The sequence below is a fragment of the Pleurodeles waltl genome, chromosome 6 (genome assembly GCF_031143425.1).
Source record: "Pleurodeles waltl isolate 20211129_DDA chromosome 6, aPleWal1.hap1.20221129, whole genome shotgun sequence".
Lineage (NCBI taxonomy): Eukaryota > Metazoa > Chordata > Amphibia > Caudata > Salamandridae > Pleurodeles > Pleurodeles waltl.
This window is the reverse complement of record NC_090445.1, coordinates 301664403-301686861: the sequence shown is the minus strand read 5'-3', so window position 1 is coordinate 301686861 and position 22459 is coordinate 301664403. Positions and strand designations below refer to the sequence as shown.

Below are 22459 nucleotides of genomic sequence, written 5' to 3'. Positions count from 1 at the left end.
CGCGTGGGGAGTGTTGTGTGTATGTGGGGGTGTGTGTATGTTTTGGGATGCGTGCATGCAGGTGTGAGTCGCGTGGATGCATGCGTGAATGAGCGATCGTGAGTGTTGTGAGTTGTCGATGCATGTGTGTGACAAGCTATGTTGGTGTGTGTTGTGGTGTGTGGGTATGTATGTGTGCATGTGTGGGTGGAAGTGGGTATGCGTGTGTGCATGTGTGTATATGGGTGCGCATCTGGGTGTGTATATGTGCGGGGGCAGGAGCGGGTGGGGGAGGACTCTGGGGAGGGGGTGGGTGAGACCCCTATCAGTGCCAGGGAAGGAATTCCCTGGCACTGATAGTGCTTACCGCTATGGTTTTTGTGGCAGTACAAAAATCACAGAAACCATGGCGGTAGGCTGGGTCATAATCCAGAGGGTGGGAATGTGACGGCCGCCGGGCTGGAGACCGAAGTCTCCAGCCCAGCAGCCATTACCACCCTTTTTTTTTACTGCCGGCCTGTTGGCAGTATTACGCCCGCTTTGACACCGACCCCCAGGGTTGTAATGAGGGCCTATGTGTGTTTTGTGTTGGTAGTGCAGTTGTGTTGTGTGTGCTGAGTGGGAGGTGTTTCTGTGTCTATGGTGTAACAGTGCTATATGTGTGTATTTTCCTGCTCTGTGTATGTGTAAGTCAATTTTGTAGCAAAGGATTGTGGGTTGTGTTGGGGTGTGTTATATAGTGCTGTGAGGAGCTGTGTCTGGTGTGTGTATGTGTTAGGTGTAGAATATTCAAACTATCCAATGTGATGTTGTATTCTGACTGCGGTGGATTCTAAGTGCGACGGTTCCCACCCTAAACGGTTTTCTGCCATGCAAAAACCGCTGTGCTGATTTGTGGCTCAAAATCTGGTGGGTGGAATTGTGTCAGTGTGGCGGTGTTGGTGGTGCAACCACCTGTTTCCCGTCCTCCAATGTCCCGGTGGTGTCAGATTTGGGGCTGGTTTTTGCCAGTCTTCATGGTGTGAGTCATAATGAAGTGGTCGGATTGCAGCCAACATGGCGGTCTTTTGGTGGCTGCCACCTCAATGGTCTTCCTAAAAGATCGCCAAAGTTGTAATGAGGCCCTATATATTTGATTAACTCCAGAATTAACTTCCAACCACTATTTCCCATTAGCTGGAACAGCTGGTGTCCACAAAAAACAGTCCATGGTTTTCCAGATGGACATGCTTGGGTGAAGGCCTTGACAAAAGCTGTAGGTGTTCCTCTTCAAAAAGCTGTGGTGCACTAGTTATAGGAGGATTCAAAAAGAATAAATCAATACCTTATTTATAGATACCTATTTTTCAAAGGCTTTCAACTTTCAAGGAATAGAGCTTATAGTAAAATATCATCTGCTTACATAAGTGGAGAACACATGCATATTGGAAGCCAATTCTGACCTCTATTTGCTTAGCATACTCTTTGTTGTAACCTACTTGAGTTTGAACCAAGGTACAATTGAGTAGCAGCATAAAAAACAGTAGCACATGAGTTGTAAAGTCCCATTGATTTTACTACTTCTTATACTAACCTAAAACGTTAATGGGTGTGGCATATGTCTATTGAAACCCGAGTGCTTGGAATGTATCTGTTATTAGTAAAAGATGTTCTTTAGATTTTGGAATTTCACTTAGAAAATACTCTTTATAATAACTATGCCTACAACATTGTATTGTATTGCGGTGCTGTGATCAGAGGTCCATCTGTAACTTGTCCATCTAATTATTTACACCCAGTTGTTTGCTGACATAAGCCCTATATTTGGTCAAATTACTCATAGTTTATTATTATAAAATAAATTATGTCCACACTAATATCGTAATCAGAGTTGGTTCATTTGATTGCCCTGTTTGTTGCCCTAGTGACCATATTCCAAAATGAATTACCATTTGTTCACTCAAGTTTGTGTTACTTTGGTCCATACATTGCCTCAATTCTCTTGCTACTTTTCAATATACTTCCATCATTGGTACTTTCATCAAAAAATTTCAAAGCTGACATTTTAATTCTTATAAGCTTGATTTTTCTGTTAACTTATTGGCCTGCATTTTGTTTGCAGATCTTAGATGTATTTTGTAAAGGCTCATCACCGATATCCATTGTACCATCTCCATTTTTAAGTAATTAAAGAAGAGAATACCTGGATATTTATATTTTTGATTACTTCTAACAGGTTGTATATCAAAATACTTGAGGTCAATATTTTTGACCTACTGCACAATATTGACTACCAACATATTGTCAGTATATGTATACATAAAAGAGTGTAGATTTAGTATGACTTACAGTGATTGAATGGTGGCAGTTCATGCTGTTAAACTGCATGTACAAGTGAATATTAAAACTCCGGTATTCTGGAAGAGTATCTTCTTAATACAACAGATCCAAAGCATTTTCTCATTATTGAAAACACACAAAAATTAGCCAGGACAACAGTAATTGCAACAGTGATATTATTTATTTTGGGCTGGAGATGGCCCCATGGGTAACTTTAAAAACTGTTGATTGTATTCTTAGACTGACGTCTTGTATTACTTTTTACAATGACATCTTCCCAATTTGATCTGTCAAGTTGATAAAAAACAGAGTGTGTGATTAACAGATACAAAACATCCACAAAATCAGATCTAAATGTCTGTAGTGGGCAGATGGAATAGCGGCATAGTAAGCAGCTACCCCACTATGTTTCCAGTATTGTAAGCTGGGGGGCATATCAAGGTTAAAGATAACATCCTTTATACTATTATAATCGTCTTATATTAAACTTTAGTGCCAATAAACTCCCATTAGTGGTGAATAATAATTTACCCTCCCAAAAATAACCCATTTATGAAAAATATGAGAACACCAAGAAGTTCATGTGCAGCCAGGCCTCTTGAAGACATACAATAGCAGTATTTTGAAATATTGTTTTGATTTGATTCTGAAGATGAAAAGATGAAAAGCTGCATTTCAACATTATCTGCTTATAGAAATGTTGATTATTTTGTGAATCTTAATCATCATCCTGATTTGTCTCTATACTGCAAGAGTGATATCTCTCATTGAAGTTTGGTGGTTAAAAGTATATTCAAAATGAATCAAAATGGAAAGAAGGGACAGTAGACTTTTAATGTTACTGCAATTTGATACAGTTTAGTATTTCAAATACAAAGGTAAATTGGCGTCAGGATTTCTGGATATGATTCATCAAATTGAATTGTTCTTACATGTATTTGATATAAGTTCACAAGGTGAATTCCATTGGATTGAGTGAGCAATTGGCTGTCCATTTGTCTGTCAATTTGGATGTTAAAATCTGTGAAAAAGTATCTCCTTTAGTGTAGTCACCAGCCCTTTGTGGACTAATGCTCCTAGTTTTTCAACTTTGAGCTCTGGATTACTGCTGTTCAGTCCCCAGTGTATATACCTGGGTCCCAATTAGCATATACAATTACAGTATATGGTGCATGAAAAAAAAAACAATAGAATAGAAGTATAAATGTCACTTGTGGTCTGCAGCACATATGTGCCACTCAATAGTATGACAAGAAAAAAATACATTTAGGCCTACATATGTAGCATATGCATGTGAACCTATCAAAATAATCCTTATCAATAGGAAGGAACCCTACTTTAAAATATTAAAAGTCATCCTAAAGTAGGCCCTGTAACCCACAAGTTAGGGTATTTATAATTGAAAAGTGTAACATGTAAAGAATTCAAGTTGGAATGTCCATAGAGTAAACCAGCTTCATAGTGAAGCTAATTTTATTGGAGAGGGCTGTAGCTGTTCCTATGAGGAAAGTGCAATTAAAAGACTATGGCCCTGATTCTAACCCCGGCGGTCTTCGACCGCCGGGGCGAGGGTCGGCAGGAGCACCGCCGACAGGCCGGCGGTGCCCCGCAGGGCATTCTGACCGCAGCGCTTTGGCCGCGGTCAGAAAGGGTAAACCGGCGGTCTCCCGCCGGTTTACCGCTGCCCTCAGAATCCCCCATGGCGGCGCAGCTTGCTGCGCCGCCATGGGGGATTCTGACCCCCCCCTACCGCCATCCTGTTCATGGCGGGAAAGCCGCCATGAACAGGATGGCGGTAGGGGGGGTCGCGGGGCCCCTGGGGGCCCCTGCCGTGCCCATGCCAATGGCATGGGCACGGCAGGGGCCCCCGTAAGAGGGCCCCGCAAGGTATTTCAGTGTCTGCCTTGCAGACACTGAAATACGCGACGGGTGCTACTGCACCCGTCGCACCTTCCCACTCCGCCGGCTCGATTACGAGCCGGCATCCTCGTGGGAAGGGAGTTTTTCCCTGGGCTGGCGGGCGGTCTTTTGGAGACCGCCCGCCAGCCCAGGGAAAAACTCATAATACCCTCCGCGGTCTTCTGACCGCGGAGCGGTATTATGGGGGCGGAATTCTGGCGGGCGGCCTCCGCCGCCCGCCAGAATTAGAATCACCCCCTATGTGTGTTAATGTTAATTCGGGGTACATTACATAAATGATTCAACTGCAGTTTGATTTGTGATAAATATATAGGAAAAAGAATGTATACAAAGTTACAGTTTGCACAAAGGGACCTTTCATTAGCCTACCTTCACTGGGTCAGTCAGTGCGGTTTTTCATGAAATAAGAAATACTGCTATTAGGGCAGAGACAATGACTTGGCCCTGGCAGGATAGTTTGCGGGAGGAATGTGACATAGCTTAACACAGGAATGGTGGTTAAGTAATATCACAAAACTCACTAACTTATAAGGGAACAATAAGGGGCCTGTAAATTTGTAGCTTACTGATAAGGGAAGGCTGGTGTAGCAGGGGTCTTTTTATCCCAGGATACACTCTAGCCCTCCTGGCAGCTTCAGTCTCAGTAGAGGGAGGAGTTGCCCCCACAACCTATTTGGAATGGTTCACTGTGAGAGCATTGCCCATTACCATAGGCAAGTTGTGCCATAAGCTCTGTCCATGGAGAAGGGTTCTGCCACATTGGAGTTTACTCAGAATTGTGCACTGCGTGATAGTTTGCAGTCTGGCAACTAGAATGTGTTGTAAAAGTGGGAAAGACTGTCCATGGGACCTTTTTTATTCATTGGTCAGGGAGTAACCCCTCCAACTGTCCAGTAAATTGAACAAAATTTGCACTTTAACCCCAGCTCCTCAAACCACTTTCTGGATCTGTGGCAGAGCAGGAAAAGACTTGACCTTCTATCCATGACCTATGTGGAAACCGGAAGGGCTGGTACTGTACCCACGTGTAACCAATGATTAGAAGTGGACTTCAAAGGTGAGATAGCTGACCTCCTGTATGGCTACAGCAACGTTAAAACCTGAAAGAGCCTTTTTTCTGGGATGTCCAGCTGAACAGCTGATATTGGACCTACACAGGACTTTTCTGGTAGCCTCTGCTGCTGTGAGTCTTGGTACCTAAGTGTTTTTACTGAAAGTGAGCAAGAGAAACTGCCCCAGGAAGTCTGAAATGTTCGGACTAATAAAATGTTTGCTCTTCCAAGGCTTCAGTGGTGCTTTAGCAGGACCTCAGGTCAAAGGTATCTTATTTGAAGAGAATTTCATCAGATACAACATCAATCTTGCTCTGCTGAAGAATTTACAGACCCCCAAAAAAGACTACGGTAGAAATCTTGCATGAGCGAACACATGAAAAGCATCCACTCAACAAGAACACTTCTGAGAAATTTACATTTTCCTGCTTGGAGTTCCCACTAAAACCAATGGCTTCAGTGGGACCTCATCCAGTGGTAATACAACTTTGTGAGAACTTGGTTGGATAGACCCTTCAACCTGTCCAACTCAAGGATTTTGACTACAATTAAAAAGACTAAGGTCCCCATTCACAAAGTATCTCTGCACTTATGGTGGAAGCCCTGCAGTGGTGATAGGGATGCCACAGTCATAGTGGGACCATCATACAGCTTTTACTCATTGGGGACATCCCGGCATGAGTACGTTTCCCCTGTCACAACTGTGGGGCCTCAGCTATGAGCTAAGATGTCCTTTGTGAATCAGCCCCAAAGGATGAAGGTAAAAAATCTAACTGTGATACCGCCCCTTAGTGAAGCCAACTTTCCGTCAGAGTTGGTCATACATTATGCTGTGGTACTTGCCAACCTTGAACAGTTTTCTGCCTTTAAACGTTTTAAAAATTCATATCTCCAATTCCACTCATTGGATTTTAGTAGCTTTGGTATATGCTGTCCCATCAAATGGTTTCTATTTTTCAGAAATTGATTGTCGGATTTTTATTGAGTTGTGATTTTACTTTTGACTGTTTTTATGATATGCGTCTCTCTTGTGTGCTGTAGCTACAAAGGTTTGTGCCCAGATTTAACATGTTGAAACAGTCTGTTTGCCTGATAGGATTTGGGGACTTATTCACTGGGTAGGACTCACATTCACCCAACTAATAAATCCAGCTTTTACAATCTGTATATACTGGCAGGCACTACTTTTACACAAAAAGCTCAATCCCCCACCATATGAATTCAGGTATAATTATTTTTACAGTTCTACTGCCAGAAACTCTACCCAAGTGCCCACCTGGCATCAATCCACTCTGAAGATGAGAATGACTTCCTCAAGAAAATCACCTTCAAGAAGACTAATAGTTACCCTCTCATCTGGGTTGGTGGCAGTGACTGTTACAAGGTAAAACATTAATCTTTGTCTTCTAAAGTCAAGTAGTCCTTTTTAACGTTGTTTCCTTGCTGGTTTGGTGATACACTGGGAGTTGCATGCAGAAGCAAGTTAATTTAAAGTGACAAAGTTTGTGGATATCAGTATAGAATAATCCAACATCTGCACATACAGATGTGCAATCTGGTAATTCAGGTAGATGCAATAGCTAACCATCAATTACTAAGGCACCTCTTACTAAGAGGCATACTATAGGCAACAAGTGATTGAGAATATATTATCCTGGATTATATGGTAATTATTTTTTATTTTGAATCTCAATTGAATATTTATCTTATATTATACCTGACTGAATACACTCTTAAGAAGTCAGCCTTAAGGTGGAGGAGTAAAGGTAGACTATCTGAGAGAAAGGGCTATAGTAAAAACAAATATTTTACCAGCAAAATGTTTGCACCTCCCCAGTTAAGATATCGTCAAGATGAAAAGGTGCACACACCAGGAATATATGTGAATAAGTCTCAATTTTGAATTTGCTCAATTGTTTAATTATGAATGAGTGAATGGTCTATGTAGCACATGTGAAGCAGCGAGTGTGATATCTATTTGATATCTAAGGGACCTGGGTAAATATAATTACAAAAACAACAGTGCTCCCTAGGGAACAGTATGGAGAATCATATAAAGAAATAAAAACAATATTTTAATATTTTAATTTATAGCAATCCAGTAATCAGTAAAATTGCAACAACAAGTATGCAGTGGGGTGTATGCAAGTGTGACGTAGCATAGGTGAGAAAGCAAACAGAGTATTCAGGCTAAAGTGTGATATATGTGATTCAAAAGTAGACTATGGCCCTCATTACAGCACTGGCTTGAGCCAAACCACCAATGTCATATTATGGGGATACGTACCACCAGCCTGTTGGCAGTATTACCAACACTTTATCATTGACCGCCAGGGTCATAATGAGGGCTTATGTGAATCACAATTCTATTAGCAAAGATCCAGCTCATTAAATATAACATATATTAATATAAGCTGGGCAGGTATATTATCAATGATGGTTTATCATTTACAATGGTAAGATCATCATCATCAGGACCAACTTGATATCATCCTAAGTCATTGTCAGTCCATCAGAAGGATGTCTGCCAATGGGTGATTCCAAAAAAGTATACCATAAAAGGAAGCCTGAAAACAATGTCAGGGCTGCGGGGTACTGAAACCACCCTGCTAATTCTTAGCAGTCTCTGAGATTTCTGAAGTGCTACCACTAATAAGCAAAGCTCCAACATGTGCCTTTGAGGTGAATTGAAATAGGCAAAAATTCCATCAGTGTGCACAAAGCCAAAGTTGTCTGATACAGAGGTGAAAAAAATCTAAAGATGAGGCAACCAGAATATTACTCTTTGGAACTTGAGTATCATCTTACCTGAACAAATAATATAAATGCAACTACAGGTTGTGATCTGGGGGACGGTCACTGCTACATTAGGACAATAAAAGCAATGTCAGGCTTTGTCCATAGTTTCACTTGAGAAAATTCGATAACAATCTTATTTCATATGTTTTGGAGAAGCATGTGGTTTTTCAAACACATCAGTGTCATACTGTTTGTTGATCTCTAGAAATTACCAGCTTGCTTGACAGATATCTACGGGCATTCGTTTCTAAATACCTACTATTTTGAGAGTTCAGGGAGCTTTAACTGACAGCTATGTTAGTAGTCATAATTTACTTGTTGCAAGTGGATTTCTTTTTGTAACTGACATAAATCTTCCTGCTTCGTGAATAACCTTTCTAAAGCGTGGTTGATCAGATGAAGGAGGAATATCCACAGACAAAGTTGTAGTGATAAGACCCTGCATAGCAAGCTTGAAATCCTTCTTGAAACGTTTTGGAACTGCTAACCAGTGCTAAGTGCATATGCTCTCTGTTTAAATTGTATTGGTGATTAGGTTTTCTATGATTGGCATATTTGATTTCCGAGTAAGACCCTAGTAAATTCCACTAGAGGAGCCGCGGGGCCTGTAAATCAAATGTCACTAGTGTGCCTGCAGCACTGGTTGTGCCAAACACATGAGTAGCCTGCACACATGTCTCAGACCTGCCACTGCAGAGTCTGTGTGTCCAGTCTTGCTCTGCCAATTTGTCCTGGCAAATGTACCCACTTGCCAGGCCCAAACCTTCCCTTTTTATATATTTAAGGAACCCCTAAGGTAGGCCCTAGGTAGCCCTGTGGGCATGGTGCAATGTATTTTAAAGGAGGGACTGCTACATTTGCTTTCACTGTTGCAAGGCCTATCTCTCTCATAGGTTAACATGAGGGCTGCATTTAAATAACTGTGTGTATATTCCCTTTGGGAGCAGATAGAAATATGGAGTTTGGTGTCTCTGAACTCACAATTTGACAATATATCTTTTGGTGAAGTTTTTTAGATTGTTAGTTTGAAAATGCCACTTTTAGAAAGTGGGTATTCTCTTGCTTTAACCATTCTGTGACTCTGTTTGTGGATTTCTTGTCTGGGTCAGTTTGGCAGTTGGGATGTTCGTGAATCCCCTCTAGACAGTGAGACAAAGGGTGCTGGCGTGTAGCCTGCATATCATGATGAGCCATCTGTGCTGGAGTGGAGGGAGGAGTAGTCACTTACAATTTAATGGGCTGTGCCTGCCCTCTTACAATGCAGTCTCCAACCACCTGGTGTGTGGCTATGGCAGGCCTGGGCAAGGCAGGATCCTGTAAACAAGAGACTTTCCTTTGAAATGTATCAACTTCAAAGGCAGAAAGGGGTATAAGTAGTGGACCCAAAATCCCATACTTTAGATTTCTTCAAGATTTCTTGAGGGATTCATGAGGAACCTCTGCCAAGGAGAAGAGTTAAACAGCTGAGGAGAACTGCTGCCCATGTGGGGACTGTGCTTTATTAGGCTATCCTGCAGTTGCTGACTGGACTGTACTTTGTTGTGCATTCCTGCCTGAGAAGAATCTCCAAGGGCTTGAGTTGAGCTGCCTCCTGTTATTGAAGTTTCAGGGCTATCAAAGACTTCCTATGCCAGCACCTGGACTCTCTGGTGAGACTCCTGCACTGCCAAGTGATGCCCCATTTAGTACTTGGACCCTTGAAAGTTGAAGCTGGTGGAAAAGGACTGAAATCCACACAAAGACCGACGCACAGGGAAACATTTGATGCACCATCCACAACATGGCTGATAAACAACAAGCTGCTGGCTTCGCTGCTGAAATCGATGCTCCGCCTGCATTGCACCTGGAAGATTGATGTGTTGCAGCTGGGGAAACGATGCTCAACACCCCCTTGCGGCTGCTGATAACAACGCAAACCCCAGTTCCCTGACACCATGAAACCGGATTTTGCAATATCCCTGGGCGTGGGCGTGGAGAGTCGATGCAAAGCCTGGCCGGACCCAAGGTACCCGTCCAGGAATTGATGCATCACTCTCTTGCAAGGGAGAAAACAACACATCGCCGACCCAACCGGAGAAGAAACGACGTACGGCCTCACTTGCGAGTGAAAATGCATTGCTGACTTTTCCGATGTACACTCGCTGGTGCAGCTTTATTTTTTACGCAATCCAGGTACTGGTAATAACTCCATTTTGACAGTTTTCTATGGATTAAGACTTTTATTCATTTGTCCATTTTGTGGTGTGTTCACTGTATTACTGTGTGTGTTGGTACAAATACTTCACACATTGCTTCTGGGGTTAGGCCTTTCTGCTTGTGTTAAGCTACCAAGGGGGGTGAGTGGGGGTTAACCAGGTGTGTTTCTCCTTTACCATGACTAAAGTGAGGTTCCCTGCTTGGACAGAGTGCAAACTGAGTGGCAACCAGAGACCCCATTTCTACCAAGGAAAAAAAGTATTATGGTCCTGAGTACCTTCAAATAGTGACAAGCAACATTTCCAACAAGTTTAATCCATCACATAGCCTATAGTTTTGCATAATTATTTGGCATTTGTAATGTTTTCAGTGCCCATTTGTGCTGCTTGGAGATGTATTGAAGCATCTACCACACATGGTTTCTTTAGAGTCCATAGTGGGAATCTTTGCTTTCCGATGCTTCAATCTACTTGATTTGCCAACTGAGGTTATAATTAGCTGAGGCAATAATTAAGATGTTGAGCATTCCTTATGAAATCTAGGCAGTAATATAGGTGTGTATATCAAGAGTATAATGATTAAACAACTCATTGTGGTTTTTAATACATTTTAATAGGATGGATACTACAGTCTGGTTTTAACAGGATAGAAAGGCTTCTCTATATTTATTATGTTGGCATCATCCATAGGATGTGTTCTATGATTTTACTGGATTCTAGCATGTCACGCAGGCTGTTGCCAGGCCTACACAAATGAGGAGGAAACCATCCCCATACAGCATCATCCACTACTTTTAGCACTGATGATTCAATGCTCTGACCTTCAATAACACTGAAACTGAGTATGTTCAACAAGTGATTCTTTTTAGCTATTGTTTTATTAGCCCAGCTACGCACTAGGAGTTTTGCGAAAAAAAGTGCGAAAGGATGTAAAGGAACATGAGCTTTAAGGGGTAATTGGATAGGTGTGTCATTTTGCTTGGCAAATGATAGTTGGCAAGAAAGAGGATAGAATCAATGGTGCAATCTTGGACACAACCAAACAGTAATCTGTAGTGATGGGAGTCACTATTTTACTAGCAGATCTTTATTTTGATGACCTAAAAAGGCTGTTACCGTGGTTCACTGCATTCTTAAGTCCTTTGGTCAATTTTCATCTATGTTCTGTAACATGCACAAATTGTATACTTGAGTTCAGATTTCCTAAACCCCATTCAATAGAGCTGATACTTTCCTTTCCTGTTTTACTTAAAGGGACATGTATCTCGTTTGGGGTATATAATAATGAGAATGTATAGTGAACTATTAGAAGAGTTTTTCCATCAGGCTATGGTTTACCTGTAGGGAGGAGCTATAGTTTGAGTTGAATATATTAAAAAAGAGATTTGTGGTATCTTTGATTCTTGTGTAGGAAGATTAGGGTTGGTTTAGTGTTCAAAATGGTGTTAGACCTGACCCTTTATGCAGGATCATCCCCAAACCTTTTGCTTTCCTCCTCCTATTGTTGCTGAATATATACTTGTTGGCTTTAGGACTGTGCACTTTACCACTGCTACAGCTACTAAAGTGCTTGAGCTCTCTCCTTAAAACATGGCACCATTGGATTATCATAGATTAACATATTTAATTTACTTATAAGTCTCTAGTAAAGTGCACTGCATGTGCCCAGGGCCTGTAAATGAAATGCTATTTGTGGGTCTGCAGCACCAATTGCGCCACCCACTAAAAAAGCCCTTTACCCATGTCTTAGGCTTGCCATTGAAGAGGCTATAAGTGCAGGTTACACTGCTATGTCGACCTGGCCCAAACCTTCCCTTTTTATGCATAACCCCTAAATTAGGCCCTAGACAATCCAGAGGGGAGGGTGGAATGTATTTAAAAGGCAGGACTTGTACTTTTCAGTTTTACATGTCCTGGTAGTAAAACTCCCAAAGTCATTTTTCACTACTGCTAGGCCTATCTGTCTGATTGGATAATATTGGGATAAACTTATTACATCTTATAATTCTAACTCACGATCTGCAAGAGATATGTTTTTTGAGTTTTGTGACTCTGGAATCACATTTCAAAATCACACTGATGGTGAAGTCGAATTTTAAATTGTAATTCTGAAAATGCCACTTTTAGAAAGTGGGCATTTCTTTACTTTAGCCATTTGGTGCCTACTGATTGTCTTTGATCACTTGTGTGGGGTGGGTGACAGGTGGGCTTTATGTATTCCCCCTGGGCAACTACACACAATGGGAGGTTAGGTGTGACTTGATGAGCCATGGTGGGCCATCTTGACAAGTAGGGAGGGAGGTGCTGGCTACAGCCTTACACTTACACATGAATAAACTGTGTCCTGTCTCCACAAAGGGCTGTATATTCCCCACCCCCGTAGTGTGTTTGGAGTCAGGGCAGGGAAGGAAGGGCAGGGCCTCTGTGCACTTCAAAGACCCATGTTTGAAGTCTCTCCCATTTTAAAGGCCACACTGGGTATAAGTACTTGATCTCTGACACCACCAACTCAGTACACGTCTGGACCTGTTGATACCCTGCCAGGAAGAAGGACTGCTGTGCTGCTACAAGGACTGCCACTTTGCTGGACTGCTACTCTGCTTGAGTCCTGCTTTGCTGTGCTGACCTGCTGCCTTCTTGCCTGGGAGTGAGAAGGACTGGACCTGCATGTCTCTATCCCAGAAACTAGAGTGACTCCAAGGTCCAGCTGACTGGTCTCCTGATTTGAAATCTCAGGGGCATTAAAGGCTTCCACCAGGCTACTTCTGCACCTGGACTCTGCCAGTTGTAAGTCTGCCTTACCAAGTGGTACCACTCCAGTCCTGGACTCTTGGAAGTAGACTTAAGGTGCATGCTGCAGCAGAGATGATGCATCCTCTGTCAACCCGACACATCTTCATTGCTGTGTGGATCGGAAGCTACATATGTTGCCTCCCACTGCCTGGGGGAAATCAGCACATCTCCTCCATTGTGGAGAAGGACACCAGCCCATTTCTTCTATACCTGGCATCTTTATGTTGATGCAAGCAATGTTAAGGTAATTTTGTTCAGGGAGCCTCAATGGGTTCTTGCATCTGGCCTGCACTCCATCATAGTTGGCCTTGAACTTTCGACTTTGTCCCAACCTGCTGTGACCAGATTTTCCCGGTTGGCTCTTCTTGCTTCTAAGTGTTATTCTACAGTTCATTCATTAAAAATGTGTATCTGTATTTCTACTCATTTAATTTTTGTAAGTTTGGTGTTGTTTATTTGTTAATGTTTGCTCTATTTTTCTAGCCTGGTCTGAAATCTTTTTGTGTGCTGTTATCAACAATTTACTATTTGAAGTGTTCCACAAATAATTTACACACTGCCTCTAAGTTAAGCCTGGCTGCTCTGTGCCAATCTACCAGAGGGTGAGCAAGGGGGAATTTAGGGTTTGTCTGACACTTACGCTGACTGGGATTGTGGTTGCTGTTTGACTAAGGCTTACACCTCAGTCACGCAACAACCCAATTTCTAACAAGGAGTACTTAAGTGTAAAATAGTTTTGATCTGACCAGTCAATGGCAATGGAGTTATCAGCTAAAAGTGTTTAGTACTGCTAAGATTAAAGGCCTGATTTATAGTTTTTGCGAAGGGATTACTTTGTCACGGCTGTCGGGGATATCCTATCAGATGAAATATAAGCCTTTTTATATCGTAACTGAGGAACCCATTTACCAATCTCTAAATCAGGCCCTAAATGACAAATTTATATGTGCTGGGGTTTGGTTGTATTGGAGGAAGTTATGTCCTAGAAGAAGGCCATGAGTCCCGGAATGTGGGCAGTCATTCCATCATACAATTAGATCACAAATTAAGATGCAGTTATTGGATGTTATCATTTGATAAGTGTCATGCTCCATTATGTCCTCTACTAATGGACATAGAAACTAACTCATCAAAAGGTGGGTAATAAGTTAGGTTGAGTCACATGTATTTAAGCTGATATATAAATGTCTTCTTCAACACATTGGTAGGTAGAATATTGATAGGTTTATATAGGCCTAAAGTGTATGAACTCTCTATGTTTGTTAGCTGTTTCTTGCCTGTATTGTCAGGACGATAATAGACAATAGTGTGGTAAAAGGTTGCAGTGTTTGTAGGATGATATCCGTGAGGAGTTGTGGAGTAGAACAGAACGATGCATCGATCAGAACAACAGAACAACAAATAGAGGTTTTTTTTCCAGGAGGTTTCCTGAAACAGTTGCAATGCTTGCCACACAGGATGCACTTTTTTAAAGAATGCAATTCATCAACAGTTAGTAGTCAATGATGGACTTCCCAGGGTACTGTTGGGTGTAAATTTGCTGAAACTTGTCATTACATTCTTTTTAATGTTATTTCTTCTATTGTAGCTTTTTCTCACTTCATTTTATATCCAACAGCACTTTGAATTGAGACAGGATTGGGGTGGGAAAAATGTTTATCCTAAATACCAATCATTAAAGAGAGTGGAGGCAATATGTAACTTTATACCTGAACATTAGAGCATACATCTTCCAGTATTTTTAACTCTGATGTGTGTCTGAGTTTTTCTTCTGAATTGCTAAGACTGGTAGATTTTTGTGATTTTTGCAATAGTTGTTTGCTGGCTTTGTAGTCTGTGGCCCATATTTATACTTTTTTAGCGCCGCACTTGCATCATTTTTTGGCGCAAAAGCGGCGCAAACTTGCAAAAAACAATTGTGTTTTGCATGTTTGCGCTGTTTTTGTGTAAAAAAGAGGCGCAAATGCGGCACTAAAAAAGTATAAATATGGGCCTGTGTGTCTAAGGTAAAAATTACAAGTGTTGATAGCAACATCTATTCAACTACTATCAGTTACTGCTTGACGTAAGATTTTTTTTTCAGGTTTTTGGTAGCATTTTAAATAATCCAGAGGTAAAGATAACTTCATGATTTCATTAGTGGTGCATCTGGTGACACATAGCCTGATCTGGAACATTGGTCTTTGTGTTATAGTATTCTCAGTGATTAATTTGAACCTATGGTTGCCAGTGCATCCCTCTGGCACTCATTTTTGGAGCCATCCCTGCCTTGTTTCTTATGAGACATCGACCAGGAGCAAGACAGAGAAAAACACAGAAATCGGAAAGAAGAAGTAAGAGAAAGAAGGAAAAAATTAACATAAAAGAAAACGTCAGGGACCAGAAAAAGTGAAAAGGGGGCAGCAGTGTCTGGTAGAGAGAATTTAAGATAATTACATTGTTTAAGTTTTAGAGTTTGTTTGTTGCATGCTCATAAAGGTTGAAGGTGTATGCAGGTAACATTTAATGGGTTCCTTAGGCACTGCAACACATCCAGGTAATACTGAAACAGACCAATAATTAATTAATTCACTCAGTGTAGAGAACAATAAATAAGACAGATACTTATATCTGTATTAAAATCACATTTTGTTTGCTAACCTCACGGTAGGAGATATGTTCACAATTTACATGTAACATCACATGTGTCATAAATATACTGTATTAGGAATATATTTGTTCACTCTGTGTGGAAGCTGCCATAGAACACCGGGGAATCAACCAACGGGCTTCTGCTGCTGTTGGTGCCACATGTCTTACTCAGCTTGCCAGGCTTTTCTCACATACTGTAGAAGACATCTGCAAATGTATGAAAAATATGTCTTGATTTAAGCTCCTGAAGTGCCTTCTATAACTTCTTTTTAATGTATATTCTTATGTGAAAAATTCTTAGCCATTCTATTTGTGAATGCAATAGATCAGTCTTCTTTAATGAGTAGCTCATGAGCTACTGGTAGCTCTCAGTGAACTAAATTAGAAGCTTTTGCTTGGTTGAATTAATACATAAAATAACATTGAAAAGTATGTATTTTAAAATGCCTGTATTTTCAGAATTATTAGGCTATTTGAAAAAAATTGTTTAATTTCCTAAATATATTTAAAGCTGATATTTGAGTAATGAAAATAACAGTGTTGGGGAGACTATTAATAATGATATTAACTTGGTGTTGGGGGTATTGCATTTAACTGTTACCCATGTAGAGGCATTCCACATTGGCAAAGATTGTTTTCACATTACTGCTGGCAACCATGCCTGATGCAGGGGGGTGATCATTGTTAGTAATCATACATATAGTGACTACTAATGTAATCTTGACTAATGTGGTTACTACTGCTTCTCTAACATCAGTAGCTCAGGAGGATTTTCAATGAACATAAGTAACTGTTATTACAGAAAAAGGTAGGGGGCTCCTGCATAGATCGTACAATGTTTTGAAGGCTATAAAATAAAAAAAATAGTGACTTTCATATACCAAACAAACACATATCAGCAATCTGAGTTTGCTATTGTTTTCAGTAAGTGACAGTACACTTGTTTTGCATTCAGTTGAATTCATAACCTAAAACAAAATCATCAAATACCCCCGCAAACGTTTTAGTTGAGCCTGCCACCAATGCATATAGCTTCTCACACTCTCTTACTTTCAACATATTTGCTTTCCATTATTCAAACAAAGGCACTATAGATGTCTTTCAATTCTGAAAAGTTAATGATTGTTCTACAAATATTATTACATACATTTTTTGGGAATATTGTGGGCCCAGTCCAGCACTTGTGGTATACACAATAGCATCAGTTGAAGGTCTTCGAGGAGGGCAAAACCCAGAGTTGCCTGGCAATCTAAGACCTTTTCTGCATCTCAAAAGAACATTTTGACAGGAAACTATTTATTATTGAAGAACCCATAGGATTCAACTAGGTAATATGTATTTGTTAATAACTGCCTTCCTGCTATAACGCCATTTTGTTCTCTATTAATGAACTTGATACTTGATTTAATCTATTGGCCAATAGATTAGATATTATATTTTAGTCTGATTTCAACAGATTCATTGGTCTATAGGAGAGCAACGTTTCCAAGTCTGTTTTCGTTATAGGAATACTTATCACAGTTGCAATATTAAAAGATAAGGGGATACTTCCTCCCATGAAATTATGGTTCACTAACATCTCAATGTGTGAATTCAATATTTACTGAAATCTTTTTTTTAAACTTGGTGAGAGAGCTGTCTTCTCCACATGCATTTTAAATTGACAAAGACGGGATAGCTTTGTCAATCTTAGGAACCCACTGCATGTTTACCTAACACTAGAATCAGCAGATTAAAAAAAATATATATATTGCAATTATGGTCCAGCTTTTATGTTGCTGGGATACTTTATTCTGAATATTCTAATTATCTGTAATCTGTATATATGTCTCCCTGATACAGTGATGTATTTGTATTTTTAGATGCTCTTTCAAGTGCTTGCCAAGCTAAACACCAGCCTAAATACTTACTTTCCTCATATACTTTCTGCATATAAACACTTTTGCTTTGGTTAACTTCCTTATAGTGACAATCCTGTATTTCTCTTTTCACTCACTTAAAATACTGAAAGTCAGCACTATCTTATACCGTAAATAGGCTTCCTTGGCATAAATTAGTTGATCTTCCAGATACTTTTTTCCCTCTTGGGACTTACTTCTCTTTCAATTATCTTTAGATTTCATAATAGCCCTGATGCTTACCTTAAAAGCATCCCATACTATCTCTGGCTTGTTGAATGTTCAGTTTAAAGAATGTACTGAGTGATTTCAGTTTCCATTTCTGTAATTTAGAGTTTCTTCTCCAGGTATGGTCTTTTAAAGGCCCATCATTAAGGAGCCAAAGGCTTTCGGAAGGTGGTTATATGCATTTTTAACATAAAACGCCCAGAAAAAAACATTTGGATGATGCATACAGTGCTTGAGTGTTAAACCAGCAGATACCGGACTACACTCTAGATTTTCAGCAGACTTGAATCTTGCCAAAAGACACATATGTTCCACATGACTAGGTAATTTAGTTCTCCTGGGGTTGACTAAATTGAAACTTTTCTGATATTATGCAGTACTTTAGTCTGTTTGCCTTTATTGTGTTTAAGATCAATAGTGGTTGAATGTAGGTTAGGGTTCTGGAGTAAAATAAAGTCCACACCTAAAATTACAATCCCTGAGAAACCCACAAGTGACTGAAACAGCTTAAATGGATCAGGATGGTCTTCTATGGGGCATATACCTTAGATAATGTAAGGCACAAACAATCTACTGAGCTATTTAGTATCAAATTGTTAGTGTGGAGTAAGAGGAGTTTCAATTCACCAAGAGTGCTGCCTTGCTTAGTAGGCTATATTATTAGACTAAGAAGCTGAGATGAACTGATATGAGACTAGACACTCAATGTCTGCTGACCCAGTCTCATTGAGTCAGCTTTCCCTTAACTTTCGGGTAGAGCAACATTTTATAATGATGCTTCACATCCCATTGCAGCTTGGCTACCTTCATCACCAAACCATTGTGGCCTCAGTTGCTGTCACTATGCCTCAGAGTCCTTGCCCTTCTTCAGTGAGCTGGTGTGAGCATTTGGGCAAGCACTGCCAGTTGCTTCCGCTTGCTGCTATGTGATGCAGGAGGTGTCTACCTTTCATAATTCCATGAGAATTTCACAAGAGAAAGTTATTTTTCCCTCAAACAGGATTACTCAAATCCAAGCAAAGCAGAGAATCTGCATTTTACATAGGGTAAAATGACCTAGGAACCCACAACAATTCTTAAAATGAGTATGAAACCAGCTAAGTTTTTTTCACATTGTGACATAAATATGTTATCACTCTTTTGCGACCTCACTTCTTAGGACACAAAATCACTTAAGAAGGGTATGCACTACCATGCATTTCAATGAAAGAAAAATGACCAACCCTGTTTCCCCCAAAAAAGAACCTAACAGATATGCATTCTTGTAACCTCAATAGTCCCAAGAAAAATACACCATCTAACAAACATTTTGTGAATTCCACTTTACATTTTAAAAGTCTGATTTGCAATATCAGTATTATCCAAGTAAAATTGTACTACCAGTAAGTTGTTGTCTCAGGCCCTACGCCCTTCAACTCCTCTTCATCAATACCTACCTAAGAGTGTGCCCCACCAGATGACATTGCTTAATTCTAGAGTGACTTGTACTGTTGAAAAAAGGAAAATTGCTTGAGAGTACATAGTATCTATCAAATAATTTTCTTTGTGTTATAGGACTTTGATATGCTTTTTGCATGTCAATTGGGCATTTAGTTGTGCGCAGCTCTCCCCAGTATCAACTCATCATTGGACTATTATTGCATCCAATTGAAAGTGCTAAAACTCAAATTTATTAGAGACATGAACATAAAAAATAGATAGTGGAATAGATTTACTTTTAAGATTTACTTATAACAAACAACTATCAGAATCATTTTTATGTGCTAAATATCAATATCTAGAAATGTACTGATTAAAAATGTAGTACTACTCTTCTTAACTTTAGTTTGTGTTTTAAAAACATTATCCAATCAGTCTACTCCTAAGTACATTCCTCTGCTTTACTATGCAGACATGTGCTTACACTGTAGTATATTATAAAATGGCTATTATAGGGTGCATCAACTTGGTGTACAGGAACTTGACACCTAATTCTTTAAAGTTGCTCTGTCTGGTATCCTCTTTCCAACTCTACTGTGCACTTTCATTCTTCAGACTCAAAACCTGTCCAGGTACAATGCATTGCACTTTGTATACAATATTTTTTGTTATGGTGTTTCAAGCAGGGGTGGCTCCTCCTTTAGGGCGGAGGAGCAGGGCCCCACCGCCAGCAGTGGCAGCTGCAAACCTTTGAAAGAAAAGGATAGTAAACTTTGTTTATTATCCTTTTCTTTTAAGGGGCGACAGGCAGCGAGGGGGAGTCCTCATCATTCCACCTCACACCACATGTATGTTTGGCCGGCCGCCATGGGCCGGACAAACATATATCCGCAGAGGGCTGTCTATAGCCCGGCAACCTGCACAGACTCCCAGTCTATCTAGGAGTGCCCTGGCTGGACGCTCACAGCCAATACTGATGCTGCTTTGAGTAGCGCCAGGATTGGCTGCAGGGCAGGCTGGGAGCCTATGCCTGCAGCAGCAAGACGGGAAAGGAGTAGCGAGGAACGAGGTAAATGTTTTTTTATGTATTTATTTTAATGTAAATTTTTTGTGCAAACCCCCCGCACACCACCCGTCCTCCTTCTGCACCACGAGCCACTCCTGGTTTCAAGTGCCACCTTATGATTTTGTACATTTCACAAACTAATTCTACTGAGAGATTTATTTTTTCTTTGCTGTTTTCATACAATTAACATTATAAACATGCAATCTTATTGTGTCCATCCTTCATTATATGTTCAATGTTTCTCATTGCATGTCACTCTTGGTAGATTAATCTTGTAATTCCATTAGAATTAAAGGGCAGACACCTTAGAAGTAATTTTGGCTTCAATAATGTATATCACAAACATGGAGAGATCACCTAATTCTTCCAAGTAACACCTGCCTAATTATTAAAAAAATATCTTGAGCTGCTCTCCAAAGCAGAGCTGCTTTTAGACAACTTACTAACAATCTAAGGAAATACAAAAACATGTTATTTAACAACCTACCCCTTCCATGTTGTATTGGCATAAAATGGAACTACATACTATGCAGCCAACTGAAAGGAACCTGTGAGACATTTGAATTTTGAATATAGACTTAACACCCATGGATGATGAAGCAGAAGCCTCAACTCTTATTAACACTCTAAGCCCAATTTGCAAAGATAAACATAAACCTGAAATATAAATTTAGACCTGAAGTCCATGTTGAGACCTGAAGTTCACGGGTCCAACTCACTAAGGTAAACTTAAACTTCAGGTCTAAAGTTAGGTTTCTGGTCTATGTTTACCTTTGTGAATTCGGCCCCTAGACTTCAGATCTAAACTAAGACTTCTGGAGTAAACATAGATTTCAGGTCTAAGTTTGCCTTTGTGAATTGGGCCCCACGTGACCCAGTGAACAGGTGGCAACACTGCACTGTCAAAAGCAAAGATCAAAAACCAAGAAGCCAAAGCTGTGAACCTAACACGGCCACTTTATCAACTGTGAACCAAGTCAAAATGTAATGAGATAGGAGCGGTAGGCACCCCTTGGCTCTGAGGCCTGATTGCAACATAGAACATAATTTTCCTGGGGGCTAAAAGTATTTTATGTTGGGTGTGGAATTATATAGGAGTGGAGAAAAAAAGAACAATCTTTGTGTGGTGGTCTCCTTCCCACTTAAGGTCTAAACAACTTCAGAGCTCACTACTGCAATTCTTTGCTGGTGTGGGTATTATCCTTTGTTAAGGATATTCCTTCTTAGTGTGAACTCAAAGTCATTGTATTATACTATCAGATGATTCCCCGTTTCATACTGTCCAAAGTGACCCATTAGAGTCCTAGAGGCAACATAGCCAATGAGATATCCAACCCTCTTACTGGCTACAGATGGAATGAGTGAAGTGTTGTTTGTTGAAGATATTGTGAAGATATTGTGTAATCACCCCAGGCAGTAGTGCCACACATTTACCCAGATAAATATCATATGATCCTCAAACTGATTATCACATATAACTCTTCACATGTGCTTTGCTGATCCATAGAGTTAATACCATAGCTGCCTCATGATGATAAAACTCATAAATTGTAAAGATGAACAGTGCTCTGACTAAGTGTGAGGCAATATGAGGATCAAACAAAACACAACCATATATTTGATATGTTAACCCCTTCTCTGCCAGGCCTTTACCCCTCAGGTGCCTTTTTTTGGCTATTTGAGGCAGGTCACGCTTAGGCCCTCATAACTTTTTGTCCACATAACCTACCCACGGCAACTTTTTTCCAACGCCAAACACAAATGCTGTGGGATAGTGTAACTGGATGGACTGAATGTGGAACCAATCAAACATTCACCCCCAGTCACAGATCTGAGTTTAATCCATCCATTATTTTGTTCACCAGGCCACCCCAGTTTGAACCCAGCCATATGCAAATCAGTCTTGACCCTGTTCCTCATGGGAAAACTCCAGCCTGAACTGCCAGGCCAGATTCTCCCTGGACCGGAAACAAGCATCCTGGGACCGGTTTCAGGGTTTCACCCCTCATCAGCCAGGCTAGCTCGAATCCAGTGACACAGTGAGCCTGGGACCCACGTCTGGGCATACCCGGCGCACTTAGGGCGGCAAAAGCAAAGAAAAACACAGAAGCTGTGGGATAGCGTAACTGGATGGACGGAATGCGAAACCAATCAAACATT

The 22459-nt window shown here is 40.5% G+C and overlaps 1 protein-coding gene across 1 annotated transcript in view; it reads left to right on the top strand.

The window, feature by feature from the left end:
• Positions 1 to 22459, top strand: part of LOC138301918 (lectin-like) — a 314703-nt gene that overhangs the window by 171744 nt on the left and 120500 nt on the right. The window contains exon 4 of the mRNA XM_069242382.1: positions 6514 to 6654. Coding sequence (XP_069098483.1) covers positions 6514 to 6654 — 141 coding nt within the window. The remainder of the gene's footprint in view (positions 1 to 6513; positions 6655 to 22459) is intronic.